Genomic DNA, 24,299 nt, shown 5'->3' with positions numbered 1-24,299 from the left:
CCCAGGCAGTGCTAACTCAGCGTCTGAAAGGTGGTTCCCACAGGCCCACTCTTCTCTGGGGGCCAAAGGCCGTGCCATCCATGCCCCGCCTCCCAGTAGGTCAGTGCCCAGGGCCCTGACAATTAGGGCTGAATGGAGCAGCTAGGACTTCTAGTCCACCCACCCTGCCAACCAGCATCGCCTCAGGCAGTCCTTTCTGCTGTCTAACCATATGCCAGCCTTCCCAACTTTGGCCTGGCTTTCCATTCCCAGAGGCTCCAAGGTACTGTAGTTATCAATACTTTGGTTTTATTTTAAAACAGTGAACAGAAAAATAAATATCTTTGAAGAATAAGAGTAACCGGGTGGGGTAGGTGGGATAGTGGGGCTGGAGACGACAGGGTGTCCGGCTTAAGTGGTCTTGAGTGGAGGCGCGTGGGGCTGGGATCTGTAAGCCTCCACCGTCGTCCCCAGGCCAGGTCCTGCTGCGTCCCCCGCTGGGAGGTCTGCGCGCTGCGTCAGCGGAAAGAGCGCGCCGGGATTAGGCCCGTGGCGCCCGCCTGCGCTGGCAGCTCCGTAGCGCCGGGTGGGGGCCGCGGCTCCACGGGAAGCTCTTTCGCTGGCTGCCCCTCCGCTGGGACCCGAGGCCGGGCCCGGCGTGGTGCCCGCGGCCTCAGTGATGGCCCATGTCCTCCATGCCCACGCGGCCCCAGACGCCCAGCACGAAGCTCTCGATGTCGCACTCGTTGGCGCCGCGCACGATGCGGAAGTGGCCCCTCTCGCCCCAGGCTGGGCCCCAGGAGTTCGCCGCCGTCTGGGGATGAGGACAGGACGTGAGAATGGCAGGAGGGCCAGGGGAAGAGGAGACAAGAGAAAGAAAACAGCGGCCTCTGGGCGCGCGGACTCACCCAGTATTTGAGCGTCCTTCCATCAGGCAGTGTTTCCTCTCCCCACCTGTAGGGGCAGCCGTGAAGGGGCAAGGAGCTGACTGACGCTCTCAGGGTCCTGCACCTTCCCCACCCAGGCCCCTGCTGCCTTTGGTAATTTGGGTAAGACCCTTATGACCTGGGCAATTCTCCCTCCCTCTCTGCCCCACCCTCCATCTCCATATCTGTAAGTGGGCACACCTAAGCCCAATGTTGGGGGAAGGCAGTGGAGGGGCTAGGCAGAAGAGGGAGAACTTGGGCCTGGGTCCTCCAGTAACTTAGACCCCGGGAGCCAGTTCTTTGGGACTGTCCTTCCCCCTCCCTGCCCTCTGTTCTCACTTGGGGAGCCAAGGAGGAGTGGGTGCCAGGGACCAAAAGGAGGAGACTCAGAGAGCGAGGGTAACTTAGAGGCTCCAAATCCCCACTGCAAAGAACATTTCATTGATTGGACCGTTGAAATCAATTAGTCTAACATCTCCCATTATGTCAGATGGGGAAACTGAGGGCTGGGCAAGGGAGCTGCCCAGGTCACTCGAAGTCAGGCAGAGTTGAGACAAGTGCTGAGGTGGGGAGAAGGCTGAGCTTCCCTTGAACCCTTGTCTATATTTTATGGGGCTTGTTTTTATCCCAGCGTGTAAAGAAGAGATAGTTCCTAGAAAACCTTGAAGACCCCAACTCTGTGTGGCCCAGGGCAAGTCCCCTCTTCCTTCTGAGTCTCAGTTTCCTCTTCTGGAATGGGAGAGCAGGCCTGGCTTTGCTGAGAACTTATAAGGATTCGAGGCCAGTGCAACCCCTGCTGCCTCAGGCCTCCTCTGCCCACCAAGGCTCTCACCCTGTTATCTTGACGGAGTGGGTCCCATGCCTGCGGTATTGCTCTGGCCGCTCCTGGCTCACTGGTGTGTGGCTGTAGATGCCGCCCTGGTACAGGAAGAAGTCCTCGTGTACCTCCATGAGTGCTGTGGGCAGAGGTCAAAGTTGGAGCCCACCCCACCCATCAGCACAGACACCAATGACCAGGCCTAGGGATGCATGCCCAACCCAGGTCTCTGGGTACTAAGATTCTAACTGCCCCATCCAGGTGCTGCCCACAGGGAGGGGACATGGCCCTCTCCCACTGGACTTGCTTGCTCAGCACTGTACAGACCCCCTGTGTGTGCTGTGCCCAGTCTCAAGCAGACACAAGCTTCCAAAACCAGGAGACAGGGCTGGGGTATTTACCTTGGACAGGGCCATTCTCCATCAGCTCCTTCATGATCTCCTTCTCCTAGAGGGTCGGGGAAGCGGGGAGAGAGGATTCTTCATGGGCCAATGGCTGACCCCCATCACTCTCCTGCCTCTGACCCCTCACTCAAGTGCAGACTTACATTGGTGCCTAGGCGGTAGGCAGGAGTGACCTGGTAGATGTCATTGCCATGGACATGGCTGTTGGGGCAGCGAGAAGTGGCCTGGCGCTTGCCCCGACCCATGGCCCGGCTGTGCATCATGCATGGTGGCACGGGGCCCGCCTTGTCCCGCTCATGGCCTGAGAATGGGTAGCAGTGGTCAGATACAACCCTGGAGGGGCAGCAGGAGGGAGCAAGGGCAGAGTGAGCACAGTACAGCATGGCCCAGGCCCTGTCTGCAGGGTCCCAAGGGTCCCAGCCTCAGGCCTTCTGCCCTGCCCACACCCCTGGCTGCTCACCCTCGACGTCGCAGGAACCACCAGGCACCATCGAGACGCCCACCGCGGCAGCCCTGCTGGTTGTGGGTGTCACAAGACAGCAGGTTCTGGGGCGACAGGATGGGTGTCATGTGCCCCAGAGAATGGATTGAGACGCGATCAGATGCCACAGCTGGTGGAGGAGGCAGAGGTGCGGTCAGGGGGCTCAGGCCTTGGCCTTCCCTTCCCACCTCACCAGCTTCTGCCCCTGGGCATACCTGCTGTGGAGAAGGCCCAGGAGCCTGCACAGTCCCCCTGGTCGAGTGGCTCATGGATCAGGTTGGGCCACTTTTTGGAAGCCTCAAAGGCCATGGGCAGCACCTCCCCTGGGCCCAGTACTGTCTGCAAAGCAAAGGTCACTCATGTGCCTCCTGCTTCTGCCCTGGCCTGACCCTTAGGGGCCCTTGGTGGTGGAGGGCCACCAAGAGCCCAGGGACTTCTTCAGTTTGATCTTGAATCCTCCTGCTGCTGAGGGGTTGCAGCTACTTTCAACTTTGACTTGAGTAGAAGAACCAAGCATCATCTAGTGTCATCATGTGCCAGGTGGAGGGTGACTAGTGTCATATTACAGATGTGGCAACTGAGGCCAGGAACAGGGAAGTAGCCAGGAAGAGTCACCAGCCTTTCCATTGCCAACCCCTGCCTCTTCCCTCCTCTGCCCCTTCTGATCTGCCACGCCCTTCTTCCCACCAGGACCTTGGGCTTCAGGCCGAGGCCCCAAAGGGCAGGGGAGGAAAGAAGCAGTAGGGTCCCGTGACCAGGCAGGCTGCCAAGGCAAACAGCAGCAGGCAGAAAATAGCCAGAGGCCCAGGGGACTAAGGGCATGATCCGGTCACCCCAGCCTTGGACTGAGGTCCCTCTACAGGAAGGCCCACTCCCACCATGCCCACCTCCTCCCTACCCAACCCTGACGGATAGAAGATCCTCCAGCATGTGTCCCAGGCTCATCCTGCTGAAGTCCCCTTCCCCACCTTTTGGCTGCTCATAGTCTGTTCCATTTCTCCCTCCAGACCGTTCTAGAAGCCCCCTCCTCCCCAGGGGTTCCGCTAAGTCAGCATTTGTTTCCGAGAATTGCTGCTCTGGCTAGAGCTGGAGGAGTGTCTGTCCTTCCCTTCCCAAAATACCAAGATGACCTCTGGTCCTTTTGGGCTCTGACCTAGTCGTTCTGGGACCAACAGCATTTTTCCCAGGCTGGGGAAGCCAGGGAGTGACTGATGTTGGAGCCACGAGACTCAGAATCTGAGCATTAGTTCTTCCAGTGCAGCACATCTTACTACAGGCAGGAATGAATACCCAGAGAAGGGGTGTGTCTTGCTCAGGAGCACACAGCCTATTGGTGGGAGACAGGTCCAGGGCACAGGGTGCCAGGGTACCTGGGGTCCTAGGCCACGTGGAGATGGCAGGCTTGTGGGCAAGAGTGGACTCACGTGAATTTCGTTCATGTTCATGACAGAGGAAGATGGGCGGATAGTGCCCAGGCGGTAGCGAATGCCCTCATCCAGGGTCATGCCCCAGAAGGCACTGTGGTTCCCAGCCCGCCACCTGAACAAGAGAGGATGGAAGAGGGTCACAGACCTGGCCGGGCTGGGGGGTCTTGGGGGTACATGCATGTGGATGGGGGAGACGCATGCTGGCTAAGTGTAGCCAAACCAGTTACTGGCAAGTCAACACCAACTCGTGTGTGTCAGAGTAGGACTGCCCCATAAGGTTTTCACAACCGTGACCTTTCAGAGGCAGATCGCTAGGCCTTTGTTCCATGGCACCACTAGGTGGGTTCAAATCACCAACTTTTAGGTTCGTAGCTGAGTGCTTAACTGTTTGGCCCACCCAGGGCAAATAAAATCCGAATTTGGGTGTATGCCAGGGCATGCATCTCGGGCAAAGACAGAGAAAGTGTGTGTGTGTGTGTGCGCGCGCGCACGTGCATGTGTGCCCCCTGTGGGCATTTCCAAGGCTTTCTCACCCGTAGTTGCCCTGGTTGATGGCATTGATCATGTCTTGGTCCACTAGGCATGGCTCCTGGTCACACTCCCACTGTCCTTTCTCCTGGCACGTGCTGGTAAGATAAGGAGGGAAGGAAGGGGTGAGTGGAAATCGGGGACCTTCTGAAGGGAAGAGTCCTCAGAGGTCAACATGGGCCTGGGATTCTGGACCAGGGTCTATGGGAGAATTCCTAGACGATCTCATCCAGCCTTGTGGCTTTAAATGTCAACTGCATGCTGGCAATTCTTGAGTTTCTATCTGTAGCCTGGACCTCTCCCTGAACTCCAGAGGATCTTACTGCCACTCAACATCGCCATTGGGTGTCTGACAAGAGGTCACACTTAACACATCCCAAACCAAATTCCTCCTCTCCCCCACTCCCAAGCCTGCTTCTCCCACGGCCTCAGAAAATGGCAACCCCATCTTTCCTGGAACTCAGGCCAAAAACCTGGGAGTCACCCCCGACTCCTCTCTTTCGCTTATGCGCTGATCCAATCACCGGCAAATCCCATTGACTCTGCTTTAAGAACACATCCAGAATCCAAGCCACATCTCAACCCCTTCCTGCAGCCATGATCCAACCACCTTTCACCCGAATAACTCCTCATTCTTCTATGCTTCTGCCCTGGTCCCCACCCCCTTTGGTGTATTTTTAACACAGAGTGACCCTGTTAAACCTAAGTCATATCAAATCATTTGTCTGCCCAAAGCTTCCATTGGCTTCACATTGCAGAGTAAGAGCCAAAGTCCTTACCATGATGGACAACACCAGAGAAAACCAAACCCAGTGCTGTGCCTGCATAATCTGTCCTCTCTTGAATCCCCCTCTTCCTCCTAGGCCTGGGTTCCAGTGGCTACAGGGCCTCTCGCTGTTCCTCTGATACACCAGCAGTCCTCCTGCTCTGGGGCCTTTGAGCTGCTCTTCCTCCTGTATCCCCGTGGCTCACTCTCACTTCTTCCAAGTCTTTATTCAAACGTCACCTTCTCAGAGAAGCCTGCCCTGGCCACTCTATCTTAAACTTCAACCTACCCCATACTTCCTATCTCCCTTCCCTTAGCGTGTGTCACTATCTGACATACTGTTTATTTAGTTATTTGTATGGTTTATACCTGTTTCCCCATAGACTCTAAGTTCCTTGAGGGCAGCTGTTTTTTGGTATATTCAGTGCCTAGGAAAACAGAACCTAAACCTCCCATCCCTATAGTTTACTGAGCACAGAGCCCGGGTGGCACAGTGGCTAAGACCTTGGCTGTTAACCAAAAGCTCGGCAGTTCAAATCCACCAGCTACTACTTGGAAACCCTATCGGGCAGTTCTACTCTGTCCTGTAGAGTTGCTATGAGTCCCAATTGACTCAACAGCAATGGGTTTGGTTTGGTTTTTGGTATTATTAGCACATAATCCAAACCAGCAAACCCATCACCATCGAGTCAATTCCGACTCATAGAGACCCTATAGGACAGAGTAAAACTGCCCCATATGGCTTCCAAGGAGAGCCAGGTGGATTCGAACTGCTGACCTTTTGGTTAACAGCCATAGCTTTTAACCACTACACCACCAGGGTTTCCTAGCACATAAACCCATTGCCGTCAAGTTGATTCCGACTCATAGCAGCCCTACAGGATAGAGTAGAACTGCCCCCTAGAGCTTCTAAGGAGCGCCTGGTGGATTCGAACTGCTGATCTTTGGTTAGCAGCCATAGCACTTAACCACTATGCCACCAGGGTTTCTTAGCACGTAATCGGCACCCAACAAATATTTGTTGAATGAATGCATGATTGAGGCAACATAGTGAAGTGATTATGAGCACAGATACTGGAATTCAAATCCTGGGTTCCAATCCTAGCTGACAAGTCGTGTGACCTCAGGCAGGTTATTTAAACTCCCTCTGCCTCGATGTCCTTGTCTGTAAAATGAGGATAGTAAGAGTACCACCAGAAACTCTATGGGGCAGTTCTACTCTGGCCTGTGGGGTCACTATGAGTCGGAATTAAGTCAACGGCACTGGGCTGTGGGACTGGACAAGAGTACCACAAGGAGCCCTGGTGGTACAGTGGTTAAAGCACTTGGTTGCTAACGGAAAGGTTGGCGGTTCGAACCCACCAGTTACTCCGAGGGAGAAAGATGTGGCAGTCTACTTCCATAAAGATTACAGTCTTGGAAACTTTAGGGGGCAATTCTACTCTGTCCTACAGGGTCTCTATGAATTGGAATCAACTCGAAGGCAAGGGGAACAGGACCACCTTCCAGGGATGAAATGAGGTGAGGCTTGTACAGCACACAGCATAGGGCCTAGCCCATCTCAAGTGCATGAGGGCTATGTACTATCATTGTCCTCATTACAGGAACCCCCGGACCCTCGCCTCTCTTGAGTTTCAGACTTATATCCAACTGACCTCCTGAGAGCTCCTCTGGGTATGTGAAAGGCATCTCAAACTTAAAATGGCCAAAGCTGCCTTCCTTCCCCCAAAGTTGCTCCTTCCCCAACATTCCTCAACTGAGAAAACAGCACCTTAATCCACCAAAATTCTGAGAGGTCCATGGTGTCCCTCCACCCGCAATATATCCAATCCATCAGCACATCCTGAGGATGGCACTCATGGAAGGCTCTTGGCTCCATCTATCTCTCACCTCTCCACTGCTGCCTCCATCACCTCTCCCCTGGACCACAGCAATGGCCTCCTAACTGGGCCTTCTGCCTCTCACTGATCCCCTCCCTCATACCCTAGGGCCCATTCCCTCCCTACCCTGAAGTCAGAACATGTAAATCAGATCGTAATTACATCTCAGTGGCTTGCCAGGACACTTGGGACAAAAGACAAAATCCTCTGCACAGCTTATACAGCCCCTGGGATGTGGCTCAGGACCCCCTCGGGGACCTCTCTGCCCTCTCACTGCTCCTGCCACGTGGAGTTCAGCCCCACCTCCCGGCTGCCCCATTCACTGTTCCCTCTGCCTAGGCTGCTCTTTTCTGTTCCTCTCCCTGAGGTTAGCACATATGTCCCCTCCTTGGAGAGGGCTTCCCTCACTCCTCCTCACTCTAAACTAAGATTCCCCAATTAGTCTCTCTTTTTCCTTATAACTGTACCTGTTGCCTTCAAGTTGATTCCTACCCATAGGGTTTTCTTGCCTGTAATACCCATTGCTGTTGAGTCAATTCCAACTCATGGCAACTACAGGTTGTAATTATTTTTTGAGTGTAGTTGTTCTTCCATGTGCTTCCCGTTAGACTAAAAGCTCCAGTAGATCAAAGACTGTGTCTGTCCTGTTCTGGATGTAGCCCCTGGGCTCAGAACCCACTAGGTCTTCAAGAAATAGCTGTTGACTGATCAGTTGAATTTTAGGAATTCTATGATGCTTTCACGAGCTCATAACTCTGCTATTACAAGATGCTAAGTTGCCTCCTTCCAAGTCTGCCCGAGGCTCCCGCCTCCACTGTTGCCTTTTAAGGAGCCTCAAGGGGAACTAAGACCCAGTATGGCTGGGCTCTCCAGCCCAGGCGCAGGCGGGGGCACTTTCAGGGAGGGCTGGAGGAGCGTCAGTCTGTGGGGGAGAGAGGTCTCTCCTTGCCCTCTCTTCCCCTGCTACCCCCTGGGGCAGCAGCCCTTCTCAAGCATCTCTGGGGGTCCGCACACCTTGGAAGGTCCTGCATAAACACGAAGGGGCGCAGCCACATCGAGCTATCCTGGTGGGGCAGTGGGCTGATCGGTCCTTTGCTACCGTCTCCTCCTTCGCCCCAGGGCTGCCCAAGCAGGTCTAGACAGGGCTGGTGGCAGCAGGTCCAAGCATTCCAGAGGGGGCCTCTGAGGCCAGGCCCAGGGACAGAAGTGGGAGGCAGGTTAACCCCTCGGTGTCCAGAGGCATGCTATGAGGGCCAGCAGGGTCATGCAGGCACCTCTGCCTTTCTGAACACGTGCACACAGTTCACATGCACTCACACTGTATAAACACACACACACACACACACACACACATTCTCTCACCCAGACACACGCTGAAACGCACAAGTCCCTTCTCTCACTGTGACCCAGGCAGCCCTCACCCCAGTGAGGCAATGGAAACAGCTTATGCACATTCCATTCCAAAAAATTTCCTTCTCCCCAGGGCCTCTGGGGAATGGGGGTGGGGGGTGAGGGTCTCCAGTATTTCCATGATGGCATTCAAGACTCCCTACGGACCTTTTCTCCCCTTCTCATCTCAGGCCTCTAGTTGAGTCAGGGGTCGGGGGTGAGGGGACACCAATGGACCCTTCCTCCTCCTGCTGGGCCTGGCCTGGCCTGAGGGGGAGGGGGAGGGAGGAGGTGACATTCCTGGGAAGGCCCTGCTTTCAGGCTGGAAGGCTGCCAGCTCAGCCATCCCTGACCCTCATCCGGCCCAGGGCAGCGGATGCTGCAGCCAGAGGTTTCCTTCCTGGCGCCCCCTCTCGGGCTCTCCTGTGACGGCAGGAATGGTTGGGAGGGGTAGGGAATGACTCCCAGCTCAAGGACAGCACCTAGAGCCAGGCATCCGTGGCTGACCACTCCTGGGGACTGCTGTTACACAAGCTGACATTGTCAGTGTTGGAATTCCCATGTTACAGATGAGGAAACTGAGGCTCAGAGAAGTGAAATGACTTGCCCGCAGCAAGTGAGTGGCAGAGATAGAACCAAGTCTGTGGGCCACAGGGCCCATCAGCCAAGCCCCCTCCATGCCCCAAACACTCACCAACGGTTACAGTTGTCCCAATAGGTTCCCAAGATTGGATAGATGCGGCCCCCATGCATACATCCTGGTGGGGGGAAGAAGAGAAGAGAAGTGGGTGGCCAGGTCCTCAGAGGGTCAGGTACCCTGACTCCTCCCTGCACCTCATCGGCCACCTCCCAAGGTCATCTCAGTCACACACACCTCCTGTCGATCTCAGCCAGCCATCCCTGAAACTAAAGCCACACTATAGCTGGAGCCACCTCTTGCAGGGGCACACACCAACTGCTACATGAGAAGTTCGTCAGTGACTCTACGATTCCTTTTGCTTCACTTGAATACCAGCCACAATATTCCTGGGATCCTTTGCCATTTAAATGAACTTGGAGATGGGAGTGTGAGAGGCATGGGGAAGTGGAGGCCCAGAAAAGGTAAGTGACTCCCCTGAGATAACACAGCACTTTGGGATAATAACCGTGGTATGTAGTGTCCCAGCCCGTAGTCCCAGGAATTATGGGAAGGAATTCAAGTGATTCTCCTATTGGACAGAGGCAAGTGCATGTAAATGGCAGAGAGGGCTGGAAGGATGAACGGATTTGACCCACCTCCCAGGTAGTAACCAGCCGTCTCAGGGGCAGAGAACACTGAACAAAGGCAGAGGACTGGCTCAGATGACCCTGACTAACCTTGTGTGCTTTATCAGCCTGATGGTGAGTCAGCAGGCGGGGCCAGCACCTTCTATGTCCGGAATAGAGACAAGACTAGGAGAAAGGGCAGGAGGCTGCCCTTCCCCTGGGCCAACTTAGAATCCCACTGACCAAGGATCTTCTCTCTCCCAGTCTTGCTGGAGAGATTCAAGTTGGACGGGAGGCACAGGGAGCGGGGTAGGGTTTCATTCCCCGATTCTAAGCCGCCCCTAGAAATGTCAGTGCGTCAGCCTTGCTCCTGAACTTGACTGAGTCGGGGGTTGACAAAATGGCCCACCCACCTGGCCATCTTGGTGCCCACCTTGGATGGGGGGAAAAGGGGGTGGCACGCCGAGGCAGAAGTCCCAGAAGTCAGGGCAGCAGTCGGAGACGGTGCGGTTGCAGAAGAGGTCACAGTAACAGGTGGAGCCCAAGTAGGGAAGGGCGCAGTCGTCAGAGCGGCCGCGGCAGCACAGGTCCTGCTCCTGGCAGTACCGGCCGCCCGCATCCCGGATGCCCCGCAGGTGCAGACCTGGTGCTAGCTCCCGGCGCCCACGACCTGGCTGGGTGCCCAGGACCACCTGGCTGGCCGGCAGCAACAACCATAGCAGCAGCCCCAGTGGACATTGCCACATGGTGCCTCCTGGGCCCGGGAGGGGCAGAGGTCAGGGATCAGGGGTGGTGGGCAGCAGAGACCCCCTGACACCCCAGGGCCCAATCTCCCAGCTTCCTGGGGGCTGTGAGTCCAAGGGGGTTCAGCAGGGTCAGAGACTCCAATTCTTGAGTCCCCAGGTAAGACACGGGCAGAGGACTCACAGTTGATTTGTCCTTGGAGGGCGGAGGGTGGAAGGTGGGGGAGGTGGGACAGGGCCAGAAATGCAGGCCCTCCCTGGCCTGCCTAAAAAAAAAAAAAAAAAGGGACCTTTAAGGACAAGATGGGGTGTGGCATTCTTGGTACTCCCCACCTGGCACCAACCCATCCATCGACCCTGACCCAGAGGTTTCTCTCCTGCCCTGAGCCCCCTGTTCCTACGTCAGCCTGTAGCCCTAAATTGGGCCCTTGACTTTGCGCCTCCTGTCTCTCCCTCTGTCTTTCCTGTCCTCTCTCTGTCCGGTTCTGTGTCTCTCTGCCTCCGGGTTGTCCCTCTGCCCTCTGCTTTGGTTCCTCTGCCTGCTCCCTCTTCCCCTCTATGTCCCCATCCGTCTACACCTCTTCCCCTCCGAACAGGGGAGCGTCCCTACCTGGTAAGGAGTGTGGGCTGGGCTCTGGCTGCCCCACGCGCCGCCTCCTCCGGACTCCGCGACTGACGATCGCGGGACACTCAAAGTCAAGTGAGGAGCGGAGCGTGGGGCGGGATCGCCTTTTGTACGGCCCCGCCCGCCTGCCCGCCACGCCTGCTCGCCCGTCGTCCCAGCCTGCCGGGGGGAGGGGCCGGCTCTTTGCACCTGGAGTAGCCCTTAACTCAGAAGCTGGGACTTGGGGGTGGGGGCAGGAATGACGTGCACATGATTGTCCATGCTAGGTCTCCTGGGAGTCTTTCCCTTAGGAGGGGGAACTCCAACTGAAGCAGAAAAGATTGTGGTCAGACACCAGGAGGGACTTACCAATGGCCTTCACTGTGGGACTGAGGGTCTCGCGCAGAGATGTGGAGATAGAGGATGGTGGCGCTCTGAGTTTTGGACCTAAGTTTGTAAAGTCCAGGCTGGAAAATGATGGAGAAGGTAAAGGTGACAAAAATCTTTAAGTCCCCCCCGACCCTCAAAAATAAAAACAGTCACACACCCACGGTGCCCCCCAGGCTTGGGGCAGCCCCAAGCCACCTCAGTTCCCAGGAATGTTTGGAATCTGGAGAAGGATGATTTAGGACCCTGCAGATGCCCTAACAGCTCATCCCCTGGAGGGAGGGGTATGTGATGTGGGGGCTGCTTCCTGGCCTGGCCCAGTTTCTCTGGGCCCTGTGACCCCTCTCTGGGTCTGCCCTCCCCAGCACCCCACCAAGCACTACCCCTCTACCAACCCCGAGGGCATCCTGCTTGGCACCTGTCCTTTTCCAAAGGCCCAATGGCAAAAGCCTGCCAGCTGGCACCCTCTACAGAGCACCCCCCCCGCCACCCCGGGCAGGGCATAAACCCTTCCTTTGCCCAGGCCAGCCTGGGCCCCAAACAATGGGACTTCTGTCCCACCAGGCCTGCCGTCACCTTTTACCTCCCCATTGCGCAATCCCCTCTCCGAGGAGAGTCTGGGCCTGGGCCAGAGGACTCTAACAGCAGGGAGGATGAGAGGGAGACTACACCTGGACAGACAGACACTCCCGCGTCCCCCAGCCTAAGCCTTGCATGCTGCCCCTGAAGGGAAAGCAGCCGGAGCCCCTTTGCCCTCTCACTGACCTCCTGCACCCCTCTCCCAGCCTAGGGGGCATCCTCAGCTGGCCAGCCCTGGGGAGGGAAGGGGGCCAGGACAATGGGAATCTGTGGCTGGGTTACGCCCTGCCATGGGGCTCTGGACATGAGTCATCGAAGGGGTCCTGCCCTGGTGGGTGGGAGAGAGTTAATGTCCTAGGGCCCCTGCGTTGGCACTAACAACTCCCAGGGATCTACCCCGTCTGCTCTCTGCAGGGACCTGGGAGGATAAAACCTGGATGGGAAGCTGAGGTTCAGAAGAGGAGCACAGCCTCCCTACCCCCACCACTCCACTCCCTTCCCCCAGTCACCCTTAGTCACCCACTACAGGTCTCAACACCTTCCTGGTTGGGAAGTCCCTTTTCATATCTAACTGCCATTCATCTTGCTGCAAGATAGACTCCTCAGTATTGGTGAATGTCATATCCTCAGGTGGGAGATGGAGGCTATCTTCAGAAGGGCTCATGCCAAGGGTGCCCATCTGTGTGGTCCAGTTTCCATGTGGTTCTGGGCCTGATGGCTCGGCAGCACCCGGCCAGTCCTTTGCCCAAAATCACCACCTGTAGTCTAGCAGTGTGAGTCTGTGTTATGCGTGCATGTGTTTCTGTGTGTTTGAGCATCTGTGCTTATGGAGTGTTTCTGCTTGTGTGTGTGTCTGATTGTCTGTGTCTGCTTGTCTATCTTTTTATCTTTCTGCCTGCTCTGTGCCTGTGCGTTTGTGTGTCCGTGTATCTGTGCATCGGTCAGTATACTGTTTTGCCTATGTTTGTGTACCTGTTGGCTTGTATGTCTGTACATACATCTGTGTGACTGTCCTTATGTGTTTGTCTGTGTTGCCTGTCTGTCTTGCTAGGTATCTATGTATATGTGTGGATGGGTATCTCTTTGGGTGTTTTGGCTGTCTGCCTATCCTTGTCTGTCTGTCTTTGCATCGGAGGCAGGGACACAGAACAGGGGAAGACAACAGAGCCAAGAGCATGGCTCAGGAGTCCCTCCATCGTCACTGAACTTGGCACTGAGCCTGCCCCAGTGGAATCTTGTGACTCATTGGATTCCTTGGCCAAGGAGAGGAAAAGGGCAGGGCCAGGGGAAGGGGGCTGGATACCCCACTTTCCTCTTCCATGACCCCCTCCTTCCTGGTGACTCATTCTTTATCTTATTCTTGTCCAGAGTGGGGCCTTGTCCAAGGGCCTGGGGCAGAGAACAGGTGAGGAGACACCCAGGTGGACTTACCCTCTCTGGCTCCTCCAACCTTCCTGGGAGGCAAGTGGCCTGGTCTGTGCAGTGACTCCCCCCTGCCTTGTAACCCTGAGTGGCCACTGCCTTTCTCTGGGCCTTGGTTTCCCAGTTGTACCAGATGTTCTGTAGAGGCCCTCTTGTGCTATCTTCTTTCTGCAGAGAGGGGCAGTGACATGCCTAAGGTCACACAGCAAAGCAGTGAGCCAGGCCTCCCCTCACCCCACCAGAGCTTCCCCCAAACCTCACAGCTGCTCTAGGTCCTCAGAATAGGCCATTCTCCTATGCAGGCTGAGCAGCGCCTTCTGGGAAGACAAAGACGTATTGTGCCTCCCTGAGGCTGAGACATGGACATGCAGACTCTACTCAACCCAGGTCCCCAGCCAAGGACCCACCACTTGGAGCCCAAGGGCTCAGATGCTTGGGTCTCAAAAAACATTCCAGCTAAGGCTGGGGTCCTGTGTGGTCCCCTGTGGTAAGAGGTTGGGGCAGTGACACCCAGGACTGAATCTGGGATCCAGGCCAGGCTTCATGGTGTAGCATGTTGGGCCGTGTTCTGATATATTGGCTTTCCTGGGGGCTGTTGAATTGTGGGGCAAAAAGCATTGCGTGCAGGACTTCACGATAGAGTGCTGCACGGCCATGGCTTGCTGGAGCTTGGGGTAGATACTTTTTGGGGCCACGTGGTAGTGCCTTGCACCCTGCCGTGGCATGCTGTACTCTTTGATTTTTTCATTCATTCAACAAATATTTGTTGAACATTTACGATGTGCCAGCTCTATGCTAGGTGCCAAGTGTTCAGGGCTGTCTCCATAGGGCTACTTCTCTTGTTCTCTGTTGCCACCAGCCTAGTTCAAGCCTCAGCATTCCTAGCCTGGATTATACCGTCACTTCCCAACATGCTACAGCATCAAGCTTAGCCTAGATCCCAGACTCCGTCCTGGGTATCACTGCTTCAAGCTCTGGACATGTCCAGTTTACCACAGGGGGCCATATGGGTCCCCAGCAAACAGACACAGGTCCTGCTGTTGTGAAGTTTGCAGTCTAATGGGAAGAGACACAAATAAATAAGCAAATAAACCCATCGATAAGTCATTGCAAAATGTGGAGTGTTACGAAGATAGCACATGGCATAGCAGTCTGGACTAACGAGGCGGTCAGGGAGGTCTCAGAGAAGAGATGAGGTCTGAGCTGAGACCTGAAGGACAAGCAGGAGACAGCCATTCCCAGAGGCCGGGGAAAGGTGTTCCAGGAAGCCGGACCAGCAAGAGCAAAGCCCTGAGGCCAGACCCAACTTGGTCTGCTTGAGGAAAAGAAGAGAGCCCAGAGTGGTGGACTAGAGTGAGCTAGTGGGCAGAGGAGTAGAAAAGGTTGGGAGGTGGGCTGCAACTATATCACGTCAGGAGCTTGAATTGTCTTCTAAGCCACTGAAGAGATTTAAACATGCAGTGATGCAATCTGATTTCCATGTTCAAAAGCCCCCATGGGCTGCTCTGTGGAGAGCTGATGACTGCAGGGTAAAAGTGGACACATGGGCTCAAACACAACTGTGAGGATGACACAGGACCAGGCAGTGTTTCGTTCTGTTGCACAAAGGGTCGTTATGAGTTGGAACCAACTTGACAACACCTAAAAACAAAAAGTGGATGCAGAGATGCCAGCTGGGAGGCGGCGGTGTAACTCAGGCCCAAGATGCTAAGGCTTGTACTAGGCTGATGGCAACAGAGAGCAAGAGAAGTGGCCTTATGGAGACATATTCTGGAGGTGGAATTGATGCTACCTGCTGAAGGATCGGATGTGATGGGTGAGAGACAGGAGGCATCAAGGAAGGCTTCTGAATTTCTAGCTCGGTGGGTTCAAGAAGGCCACAAATTTTTTGCTTCTCCTCCCATTGAGAGGTGGAGACTGCTCCCTCCCCTTGAACCTGGACAGGCTCTGGGCCTGCTTTGACCAGTAGAGTATGGTGGAAGTGACCTATGCTAGTTTCTGGCTCAGACCCAAGAAGAGAGCTGAAGACTGAGCCTTGGAGTGCTCCTGTATTAGAAGTTCAGTGGAGAGGAGGGAGTAGTAACGGAGACTGAGTAAGAGTGGACAAGGAAGTAGGAGGGCAGCCAGTGAGAGTGGTGTCAAGAAGCCAATAGAAGCAGGAACCAAACAGAAACCTGTACACCAATATTCATTGTAGCACTTTTTATAATAGCCAAATGGTGGAAGCAGCCAAAATATGTGTATATACACACAATGAAATACTGTTTGATTGTTATTGAGTCAATTCCAACTTATAACGACCCCATGTGACAGAGCAGAACTGCCGAATAGAGTTTTCTTGGCTGTAATCTTTATGGAAGCAGATCACTAGGCCTTTCTCCTTTGGAGCAGCTGGGTGGGTTCAAACTGCCAACCTTTAGATTAGCAGCCAAGTGCTTAATCATTATGCCACCTGGGCTCTTAATGGAGTATTACTCAGCCATAAAGAGAAATGAGGTCCTGATGCATGCCACAACATGGATGAGCCTTGAAACCATCGTGCTGAGAGAAATAAGTCAGTTTTGAAAGGACAAATACTTTATGACCTCACTTATATGAAATAAGCAAATATAGAGAAACCAAAGGTTATTAGTGGTTATCAGAGGTAGGAGGGAGGGGAAAAGGGAAAGTTTTGTTTATGGGGCACTGAGTTTACATTAATGCTCATGTAATGATTTTGAAAAGAATAGCAATAATGGTTGTACAACATGAAGAATATAATCAATGTCACTGAATTGTACGTGTAGAAATTGTTGAATTGGTATATGTTTTGTGGTGCATATTTTCACCACAATTAAAAAAGAAGAAGAAGATGCCAATAGAAGAGAGTGTCTTCAAGAAGGAGAGATCGCCCATGTAGAATGCTGTCCACAGATTGAGTAAGCTGAGGACAGAGAAGTAGCCACTAGATTTGGCAACAAGGATGTTGGGGGCAACTTTGATGAGCATAGTCTTAGTGGAAGAGAGGGGATGGAAGCTGCGTGGGAATGGGTTGCCTAGGGAGAGAATGGGAGTCAATGGATTGGAGAGAACAACTTATGCAATTTTATGGAGAGTTTTAGTGGAAAGGGGAACAGAGAAATGGGGCATTGGCTGGAAGGGAATATGGGGTCAAGGAAGAGTTTCGTCCAAATATGGAAGATACAAAGCTGTGTCACTATGCTGATGGGAATGACCCATAGAGGAGGAGCAATTGATAATGCAGACAGAGGGGATTACCAAGGATCAAAGTCCTTGATAAGGTAAGAGGGGAGGGGATCCAGAGCACAGGAAGGTGGAGCTGGCCTTTGATAGGAGCAAGGACAGTTATCTGAGGGGCAGAGAAAAGAGATGGGTTAATAGAATTAGTTATGCGAAGACAAGAGAGCTTCCCTCTGGTTTCTATTTTTCCAGTGGAGAGTGAGCAAGGTCCTGCCAGAGTGAGGCAGGAAAAGGGCAGAGGGCTAAATGGGAAGTAGTTATCATGTTCAAGCCCACTAGAGACGCAGAGTGGGATTTCTGAACAGTGTAGAGTGACCATTTGAGGGTGAGATGACTATGAATGTGTCATGGCCCTGGCCTGCCAGGCTGTTTGATAGACTGTTGATCTTCACACAGCATATGCCAAACAAGGCAGGGAGTGCATTGTGTGCCTGGTAACACTATCATTTCCATTTTACAGATGAGAAAACCAAGTCTTAGGAAGACTTTCTGGCTTGCCCAAGGTCACATAGCTGTTAGGGGCAGAGCAAGACCTCAAGCCCAAGTGCTGAGTGCCCCAACACACTGCCTCCGCAGAAGCCCAAGTTCTCTAAGGAGAAAGTTGACTCTCACACCTGGTAGTGTTTGTGGTTGTTAGTTGTCGGTGGAACTGGGAAAATGCAAAAAAGAGAAACACAGCTTTCCCTTTTCTGTCCTATTTCTGTATCACTGGTGTTTGGAGTCAGTTGAGCACAAAGGATCCCTCAGTGCTGTTTCCTTGCAAAGTCTGTTTGTTGAGTAATGGCACCATTTCTCCACCTGTATCTCCATCTAAATTGCTAGGTTCTTTGAAACTCTGAGCCAGGAGTACTGGGAGATTTAGGGTTAAAGGTCTCCCCTTATCTCTTAATCTGCCTCTTCAATTTGGCCTCACTTTCACTAAAGTACACTCCCCCAGGAATAGTCAGGTTGGTGTTACCACCAGTAAACATCTTGGATAGCTGGTACCATCCTTTCGATCAGAAGTGCCTGTTTACAGAGACATTTCCATGCCACGCTTGGCTTTTCCAGGAATTCCTCATCTTCCCAACCGGAAATATTAACAAATGAGTCTTGAAAAGTCCAAAGGCCTCTCCCGTGACTGCAAGCACATTTTACTTGTTTACCTTTTGATCTCTTAACAGAAAGTGATGAAACCGCAAGACTTGAGTGAATACCAATCTATCATGGATTGAATTGTGTCCCCCCAAAAGATGTGTTGAAGTCTGACCCCCTATACCTGTGAATATGACCTTGTTTGGGAACAGGGTCTTTGAAGGTGTTATCAGTTAATATGAGATCATACTGGAGTAGGGGAAGTCCTAATCCACTCTGATAAGTGTCCGTATAAAAGAGTCTAATTGTTGTTGTTAGGTGCCGTCGAATCAGTTCTGGCTCATAGCTACCCTATGTACAACAGTACTAAACACTGCCCGGTCCGGCACCATCCTCACAATGGTTATGCTTGACCCATTGTTGTAGCTGCTGTGTCAATCCATCTTGTTGAAGGTCTTCCTCTTTTTTGCTAACCCTCTACTTTACCAAGCTCGATATTCTTCCCCAGGGACTGATCCCTCCTGACAACATGTCCAAAGTATGTAAGACGCAGTCTCACCATTCTTGCTTCTAAGGAGCATGCTAGTTGTACTTCTTCCAAGACAGATCTATTCATTCTTCTGGCAGTCCATGGTATAGTCAATATTCTCCACCAACACCACAATGCAAATGCTTCAATTCTTCTTCGGTCTTCCTTATTCATTGTCCAGATTTTGCATGCATATGAGGTGATTGAAAACACCATGGCTTGGGTCAGGCACAACTTAGTCTTCAAGGTGATAGCTTTGCTTTCAACACTTTAAAGGGGTCTTTTGCACCAGATTTGCCCAATGCAATGTGTCTTTTGATTTCTTGACTACTGCCTCCATGGGTGTTGATTGTGGATCCAAGTAAAATGAAATCCTTGACAACTTCAATCTTTTCTCTGTTTCTGAGAAGCTGGACCATTTGAAGAATCACAGGGCATCAGGATAGGAGGAAGACTCATTAACAACCTTCGTTAGGCAGATGACACAACCTTGCTTGCTGAAAGCAAAGAGGACTTGAAGCACTTACGGATGAAGATCAAAGACCACGGTCTTTGGTATAGATTACACCTCAACATAAAGAAAGAGCCTAAAGGCGCTCCCATATTAGAAGTTGGGCAGAGACAGACACAGGGAGAAAACAGCTGTGTGAAGACGGAAGCAGAGAGGGAGCTATGCTGCAGTGGCAAGCCAAGGAACGCCTGGGGCTGCCGGAAGCTGGGGGAAACAAAGAAGGATCTTCCTCTAGAGCCTTCAGAGACAGCATGGCCCTGTGACACCCTGACTTCAGACTCGTTGCCTCCAGAACTGTGAGACAATAAAGTTCTGTTGTTTTAAGCCACCCACTTTGTAGTACTTTATTATGGCGGGAAACTAATATACAATCCTACAGGGAAACTCATTTCTAAGAGCTGAGTCTTTGGGGCAGGGGGGAGGGGGGCGGGAATACTGGGGTGTAACCCCTTAGTAGTTGTAATGAGCTAAATGGCGGCCCCCCAAAAGATAGTACTATGTCCTAATTCCTGGAACCTGTGAATGTGACCTTATTTGAGAAAAGGGTCTTTGCAGACATAATTAAGTGAAGGATCTTGAGATGTTCAGATCACTTGGATTATCCAAGTGGGCCCTAAATCCAATAACAAGTGACCTTCTAAGAGACATATAGAGAACACAGACAGAAGAGGGGGCATTGTGACCGTGGAGGCAGAAATTAGGGTGGCGTGACCACAGGTCAAGGAACACCTGGAGTCACCAGAAGCTGGAAAAAGCAAAGAATGGATTCTCCACTGGAGCCTCCAGGGAGCCTCCCACTTGGAGGGAGCGTGGCCCTCTAGCACCTGATTTCATTCTTCTGGCCTCTAGACCACGAGAGAATTAGTTTCTGGTTTAAGGCACTAAATTTGGTGTTTTTTTTTTTTTTTTTTTACGGCAGCCATAAGAAACAACTACAGTGGTCTTCCCTTTCAAGGCTCCTTGAAGCCTGGGAACTGTCAGTCAGAATGGGCAAGTTGAAAGCTGTGTACAGATCAAGCCAGCGCAAAGCAGCCCATGCCAGCAAGAGCAGAAGTGGCTCAGGAAGGAGCAAGTCGTCCTGAAGTGGTTCCAGCAAGCTCAGTCTGCAGTGCTAGAGCATGGTGTTATGGATTGAATTGTGCCCCCCGCCAATATGTCTTGTAAATCCTAGCCTTTATGCCTGTGGTTATAATCCCAATTGAAAATGAGTTGTCTTTGTCATGTTAATAAGGCAGGATTAGTCTAGAGTGTACCTTTTGAGATATAAAAGAGATTAAACAAGCAAGCAGAGCAGAGATGGGGGAAAAGAAATGCCAAGCCACGTGAAGATCACTCAAGAGCAGAAGCCAAAAGAGCTGAGGACCTTCCTCCAGAGCAGACAGAGAAAGAAAGCCTTCCTCTAGAGCTGGTACCCTGATTTCAAACGTCTAGGCTCCTAAACTGTGAGAAAATAAATTTCTGTTTGTTAAAGCCACCCACTTGTGGTATTTCTGTTATAGCAGCACCAGGTAACAAGATGGCGAGACTACATTATGAGGAGGGATCAGTCCCTGGAGAAGGACATCATGCTTAGTAAAGTAGAGGGTCAGTGAAAAAAGAGGAAGACCCTCAACGAGATGGGTTGACAAAGTGGCTGCAACAATGGGCTCAAACATAACAGTGGCTGTGAGGATGGTGAAGGACCGGGCAGTGTTTCATTCTGTTGTGCATAGGGTTGCTATGAGTTGGAACTGACTAGACGGCACCTAACAACAACAAGGTAACTAAGACACATAGTGCTGAGATCAAGAGCATGGACTCAGTAGTCAGATGGAGTAAGTTCAAATCTTGGCTCCAGCACTCAGTGTCAGTACAACCCGGGGCAAGTTTCTGAAGCTCTCCATGCCTCAGCTTCTCCATGTGTAAAACTAAGACATTAATAATAGTCCCTACCAGCAGGGTTGTGTTGAGGACGATATGAATTAATATAAGGAAAGCTTTTGGTACCAACAACGATGACATATCACAAGCGCGAGGTAAGTGTCTACTATTATTAAACTAATCTAAATCAAAACAGACTAAATGAACTCAGAATCGTCAACCTCTATTCGAACCAAGAAGACTCAAACTGATATAAAGTGGGCCAAGCCAGTTAAAACTAGCTGAAGCTAATGTAAAGTGGCTGCAACCTCTTGGGTCAACCTGGACTGAAAAAAAAAACACCCGTTGTCGTCCAGTCAATTTCGACTCATAGCAGCCCTGTAAGGCAGAGTAGAAGAGCCCTACAGGGTTTCCAAGGACCGGCTGGTGGATTCAAACTGCAGGCTTCTATGGTTAACAACCAAGCTCTTAACCACTGCGCCACCAGGCTTCCAACCTGGACTAGAACCCAACTAAATCAGTCCAAACAGGCTTAGCATAGACAGTCTGGACTGTGTACGCACTTGCACATCTGAAGGGTCTCTATTCTCTGTGTACATCAGCCTGAACGGTAACCATCAGCCCCAGCATCTCCCAAGAGTGAGCAATAATGTACAGGCAGAGGACGACCTAAGTCCAAGCCTAAGATAGACAAAGACATATTTCCCTGTCGGAAACACAATGGGCTGCAATCAACATTTGCTGAAAGAAAACACCCTGATTACATATATCAGGTCAAGGCTCAAATATCAGAAACCCGCCACACACAAGTAAACAAGAGATGTGATACGTCGTTTCAGGAGTCTGAGGAATCTCATGAAACCCAGGGGCAAGAAGTGCTCCAAAGTCCCATAAATCAGAGAGCCCCTGAGGACCTGGAAGGTTGTCAGCACTCAAGCACCCCCCCCACCCCCACCCTCCGCTCCCCCACCCCGCCACCCCCTGCCCCCGACAAGCAGCAGGGTGAGGGGAGGGAGACATAAGCCTTGGGAGGTGGGGAGCTGATGCAGGTAAGCCTTACAGGCTGGAAGTTGGCGGCTCCTGTGGGCAGACTCACTCCAGCACCTGGACTGAAGGATGTCCTCAGCCCCTCAATGACTCCACCCCCAAGACCCGGAGCCCCCTACCCTCTTCGGCCAGCTCCCCTCTCCCACCAGCCTCGGAGTACCCTCTCCAGGGAACACCGGCAATCCATTAGTGTTACTCTATGGCTTGCTTAAAAGGAGCCCTCGTGGCACAGTGGTTAAGCCCTTGGCTGCTAATAGAAAGGTTGGTGTTTGAACCCACCAGCAGCTCCATGGGAGAAAGATGTGGCGGTCTGCTTCTGTAAATACGCTGTCCTATATAGGGTCGCTATGAGTTGGAATCTACTCGACGGCAGTAGGTGGTTGGGTTTATAAGGTCACTATGAGTCAGAACTGATTCAAGGGCAATGAGTTTGGTTTTTGGGTTTTATGGCTTGCTTACTTAAGACAGGTCATCAGGAAAGACCAATTGCTAGAAAAGAACATTGTGGTTGGTAAAGTAGAGGATCTGCGAAAACAAGGGAAACTGTCAATGAGATGGGTTGACACAATAGCAGAAACAATGGATTCCAATATGCCAATAATCATGAAGATGGCACAGGACCAGGCGATATTTCATCCTGTTATACGTAAGGTCGCCATGAGTTGGAGCTGACTCTACAGCACCGAACAAGAACAAACGCCTCCTGCCGGTGGCGGCAGATGCTAGTGAGGGGCCTGAGGAGACAATTGGGTGGGACTTGGGCTCACAGGGGAGATGATCCCCTCAGCTCAAGGCTGAGTGGGGGGCAGCTCTTCCACACTAACTATCAGAGCCTGGGAAAGACATTCTCTGCTTCTGCTTCAGTGACCAAAAGATAAGGAGAGTTCCAGAGGAGCAAGTCCCCCCTGTGTCACCACGTGGCTGCATGGTCACAAAATGTACTTGGGCAGGGAAAGGCCTGCAAGTCAAGGGCCTGGTTGGGAGTCAGGGGCCCTCATCCCAGTCCCACCTGCTTCTCCAGTGTTGCCAGATTTTTGGATTTTTGCCAAGCTGATAGGTGAAAGATGGAATCTTGGTGTGTTTTAAATTCACAGTTATCATCTTAGGAATGAGGTAAGCATTTCTTCAAAAGCTATATATATATATATATTTTTTTTTTGTGGCTTCTGGTTTTGAGTTATAGTAAGGCCTTTCAAAGTCAAAAGTTGGTCAGAGATTTCTCTGGTGTTTTCTTCTGGTGCTTTTAAGGTTTCACTTTTTTATCCACTTGTTCTTGGAACCGGAAGCTTCTTTTGATATCTCCTCGGAAGCGAGTGCAAAGCTGGGCCTCAAAAGGCTTGGGATTTGGGGCAGAGACAGGAACTGCCAAGATGGTGCCCTCTAGATGCTGGGCTCTGTCCCCCTCCAGCCCTGCCAGAAATCCCAGTCCGTAAATCTTCTTTCCACTTCCCTCCAGCACTCATTGTATCCTGGGCTGGCACAGAGTGCCCAAGTGGAGGAGGAAGGACCCAGCCCTACCTGAGGAGCTTCCAGTCTGGAGGCTGAGACAAGCAAATGGCCAGACCAAAACTCAAGCAGTGATAGATGCAGACCAAGGTGGGAGCCCAGGGAAGTGAGGGGGGTGCTCTGATGGGAGTATTCCGGAGGCTCCAGGGCAGAGCTGGCGTTGAGCTGAGCCTCAAGGATGAGGGGAAATGTACTGGCAGTAGCAGCGGAAGAGGAGGCACTTTAGTGTAGGGAACCAAAAACCCAAACCAAACCCATTGCCATCAAGTGCATTCTGACTCATAACGACCCTATAGGACCAAGTAAAACTGCCCCATAAGGTTTCCAATGCTGTAAATCTTTACTAACACAGACTGCCACATCTTTCTCCCCTGGAGTGGCTGGCTGGTGGGTTTGAACCACCGACCTTTCGGTTAGCAGCCGAGTGTACCACCCGGGCTCCTGTGTAGGGAACAGCAGGTGGCAAAGATAGGGAGATGGGAATCAGCCTAAAGCCTAGCCTGGAGAGAAGGATTTAGTGGACTATGAGGTCCTCAAACTTAGGGTCAGAGAGTTGCTTATCTCCTTGGCCCCTCCTCCGTGCCAGAGGAGGCATCAGACAGAGTTTGATGAATGAAATGAAATGAAGCAGAAGGGACACAGGGACTTGAATCCTAAGCTAAATCATTTACCCTTTACTCTGACAGTGAGAAGCAAAGACTCCCATAAAGAAATAAGCCCTTGGCAGTGCAGTCAGCTCAGAACTTGGGTGCTCTCTGCACATCACTGCCCCCTCGTGGCTGATCCGGTAGTTCTCCGTGACTAGCTCGGACATCAGGGTTAAACAGAGCAAGTCGTTGAACGGAAGGAAGGTGGTGGGGAGGCTGAGTGGGTCTCAGATAATCAAAAGCCATGAAATTCTGATATGAGAATGTCTGGTTCCAATGGACCCTCAGAGACCATCTGGTCTGACTTC

The 24,299-nt window shown here is 52.3% G+C and overlaps 1 protein-coding gene across 4 annotated transcripts; it reads right to left on the bottom strand.

Annotated features, from left to right (window-relative positions):
- Positions 1–255: 255 nt before the first annotated feature.
- On the bottom strand, positions 256–11,299 carry TINAGL1 (tubulointerstitial nephritis antigen like 1). 4 transcript variants are annotated; one of them, XM_049878560.1, is made up of 12 exons: positions 11,196–11,299; positions 10,276–10,851; positions 9,292–9,355; positions 4,568–4,660; positions 4,032–4,146; positions 2,823–2,946; positions 2,587–2,737; positions 2,270–2,459; positions 2,124–2,169; positions 1,738–1,861; positions 888–933; positions 256–793 (listed from the first exon to the last, which is right to left on the bottom strand). In XM_049878560.1, exons 2-12 carry the CDS (start codon positions 10,586–10,588, stop codon positions 653–655), a joined length of 1,407 nt encoding a protein of 468 aa, XP_049734517.1. In that variant the 5' UTR covers positions 10,589–10,851; positions 11,196–11,299; the 3' UTR covers positions 256–652. The 4 variants fall into 4 exon arrangements, with proteins under 4 accessions (XP_049734517.1, XP_049734519.1, XP_049734520.1 ...); XM_049878562.1 differs by lacking the exon at positions 10,276–10,851 and having other exon boundaries at positions 11,196–11,267; XM_049878563.1 differs by lacking the exon at positions 11,196–11,299 and having other exon boundaries at positions 10,256–10,344.
- Positions 11,300–24,299: the final 13,000 nt, after the last annotated feature.

The sequence above is a fragment of the Elephas maximus genome, chromosome 3, assembly GCF_024166365.1.
Source record: "Elephas maximus indicus isolate mEleMax1 chromosome 3, mEleMax1 primary haplotype, whole genome shotgun sequence".
In the NCBI taxonomy this organism is placed as follows: domain Eukaryota; kingdom Metazoa; phylum Chordata; class Mammalia; order Proboscidea; family Elephantidae; genus Elephas; species Elephas maximus.
This window is presented reverse-complemented; position numbering and strand designations above follow the sequence as displayed.

What these genes read in the sequence shown, in the direction of transcription:
- TINAGL1 (XM_049878560.1), bottom strand. Translation starts at nt 10,588, where the DNA reads ATGTGGCAATGTCCACTGGGGCTGCTGCTATGGTTGTTGCTGCCGGCC. An exon ending in TGGTTCCTGCGACGTCGAGG is followed by an intron (nt 2,460 to 2,586) that starts GTGAGCAGCCAG and finishes CTGCCCCTCCAG; the next exon opens with GGTTGTATCTGACCACTGCT. An exon ending in CCTACCGCCTAGGCACCAAT is followed by an intron (nt 2,170 to 2,269) that starts GTAAGTCTGCAC and finishes CCGACCCTCTAG; the next exon opens with GAGAAGGAGATCATGAAGGA.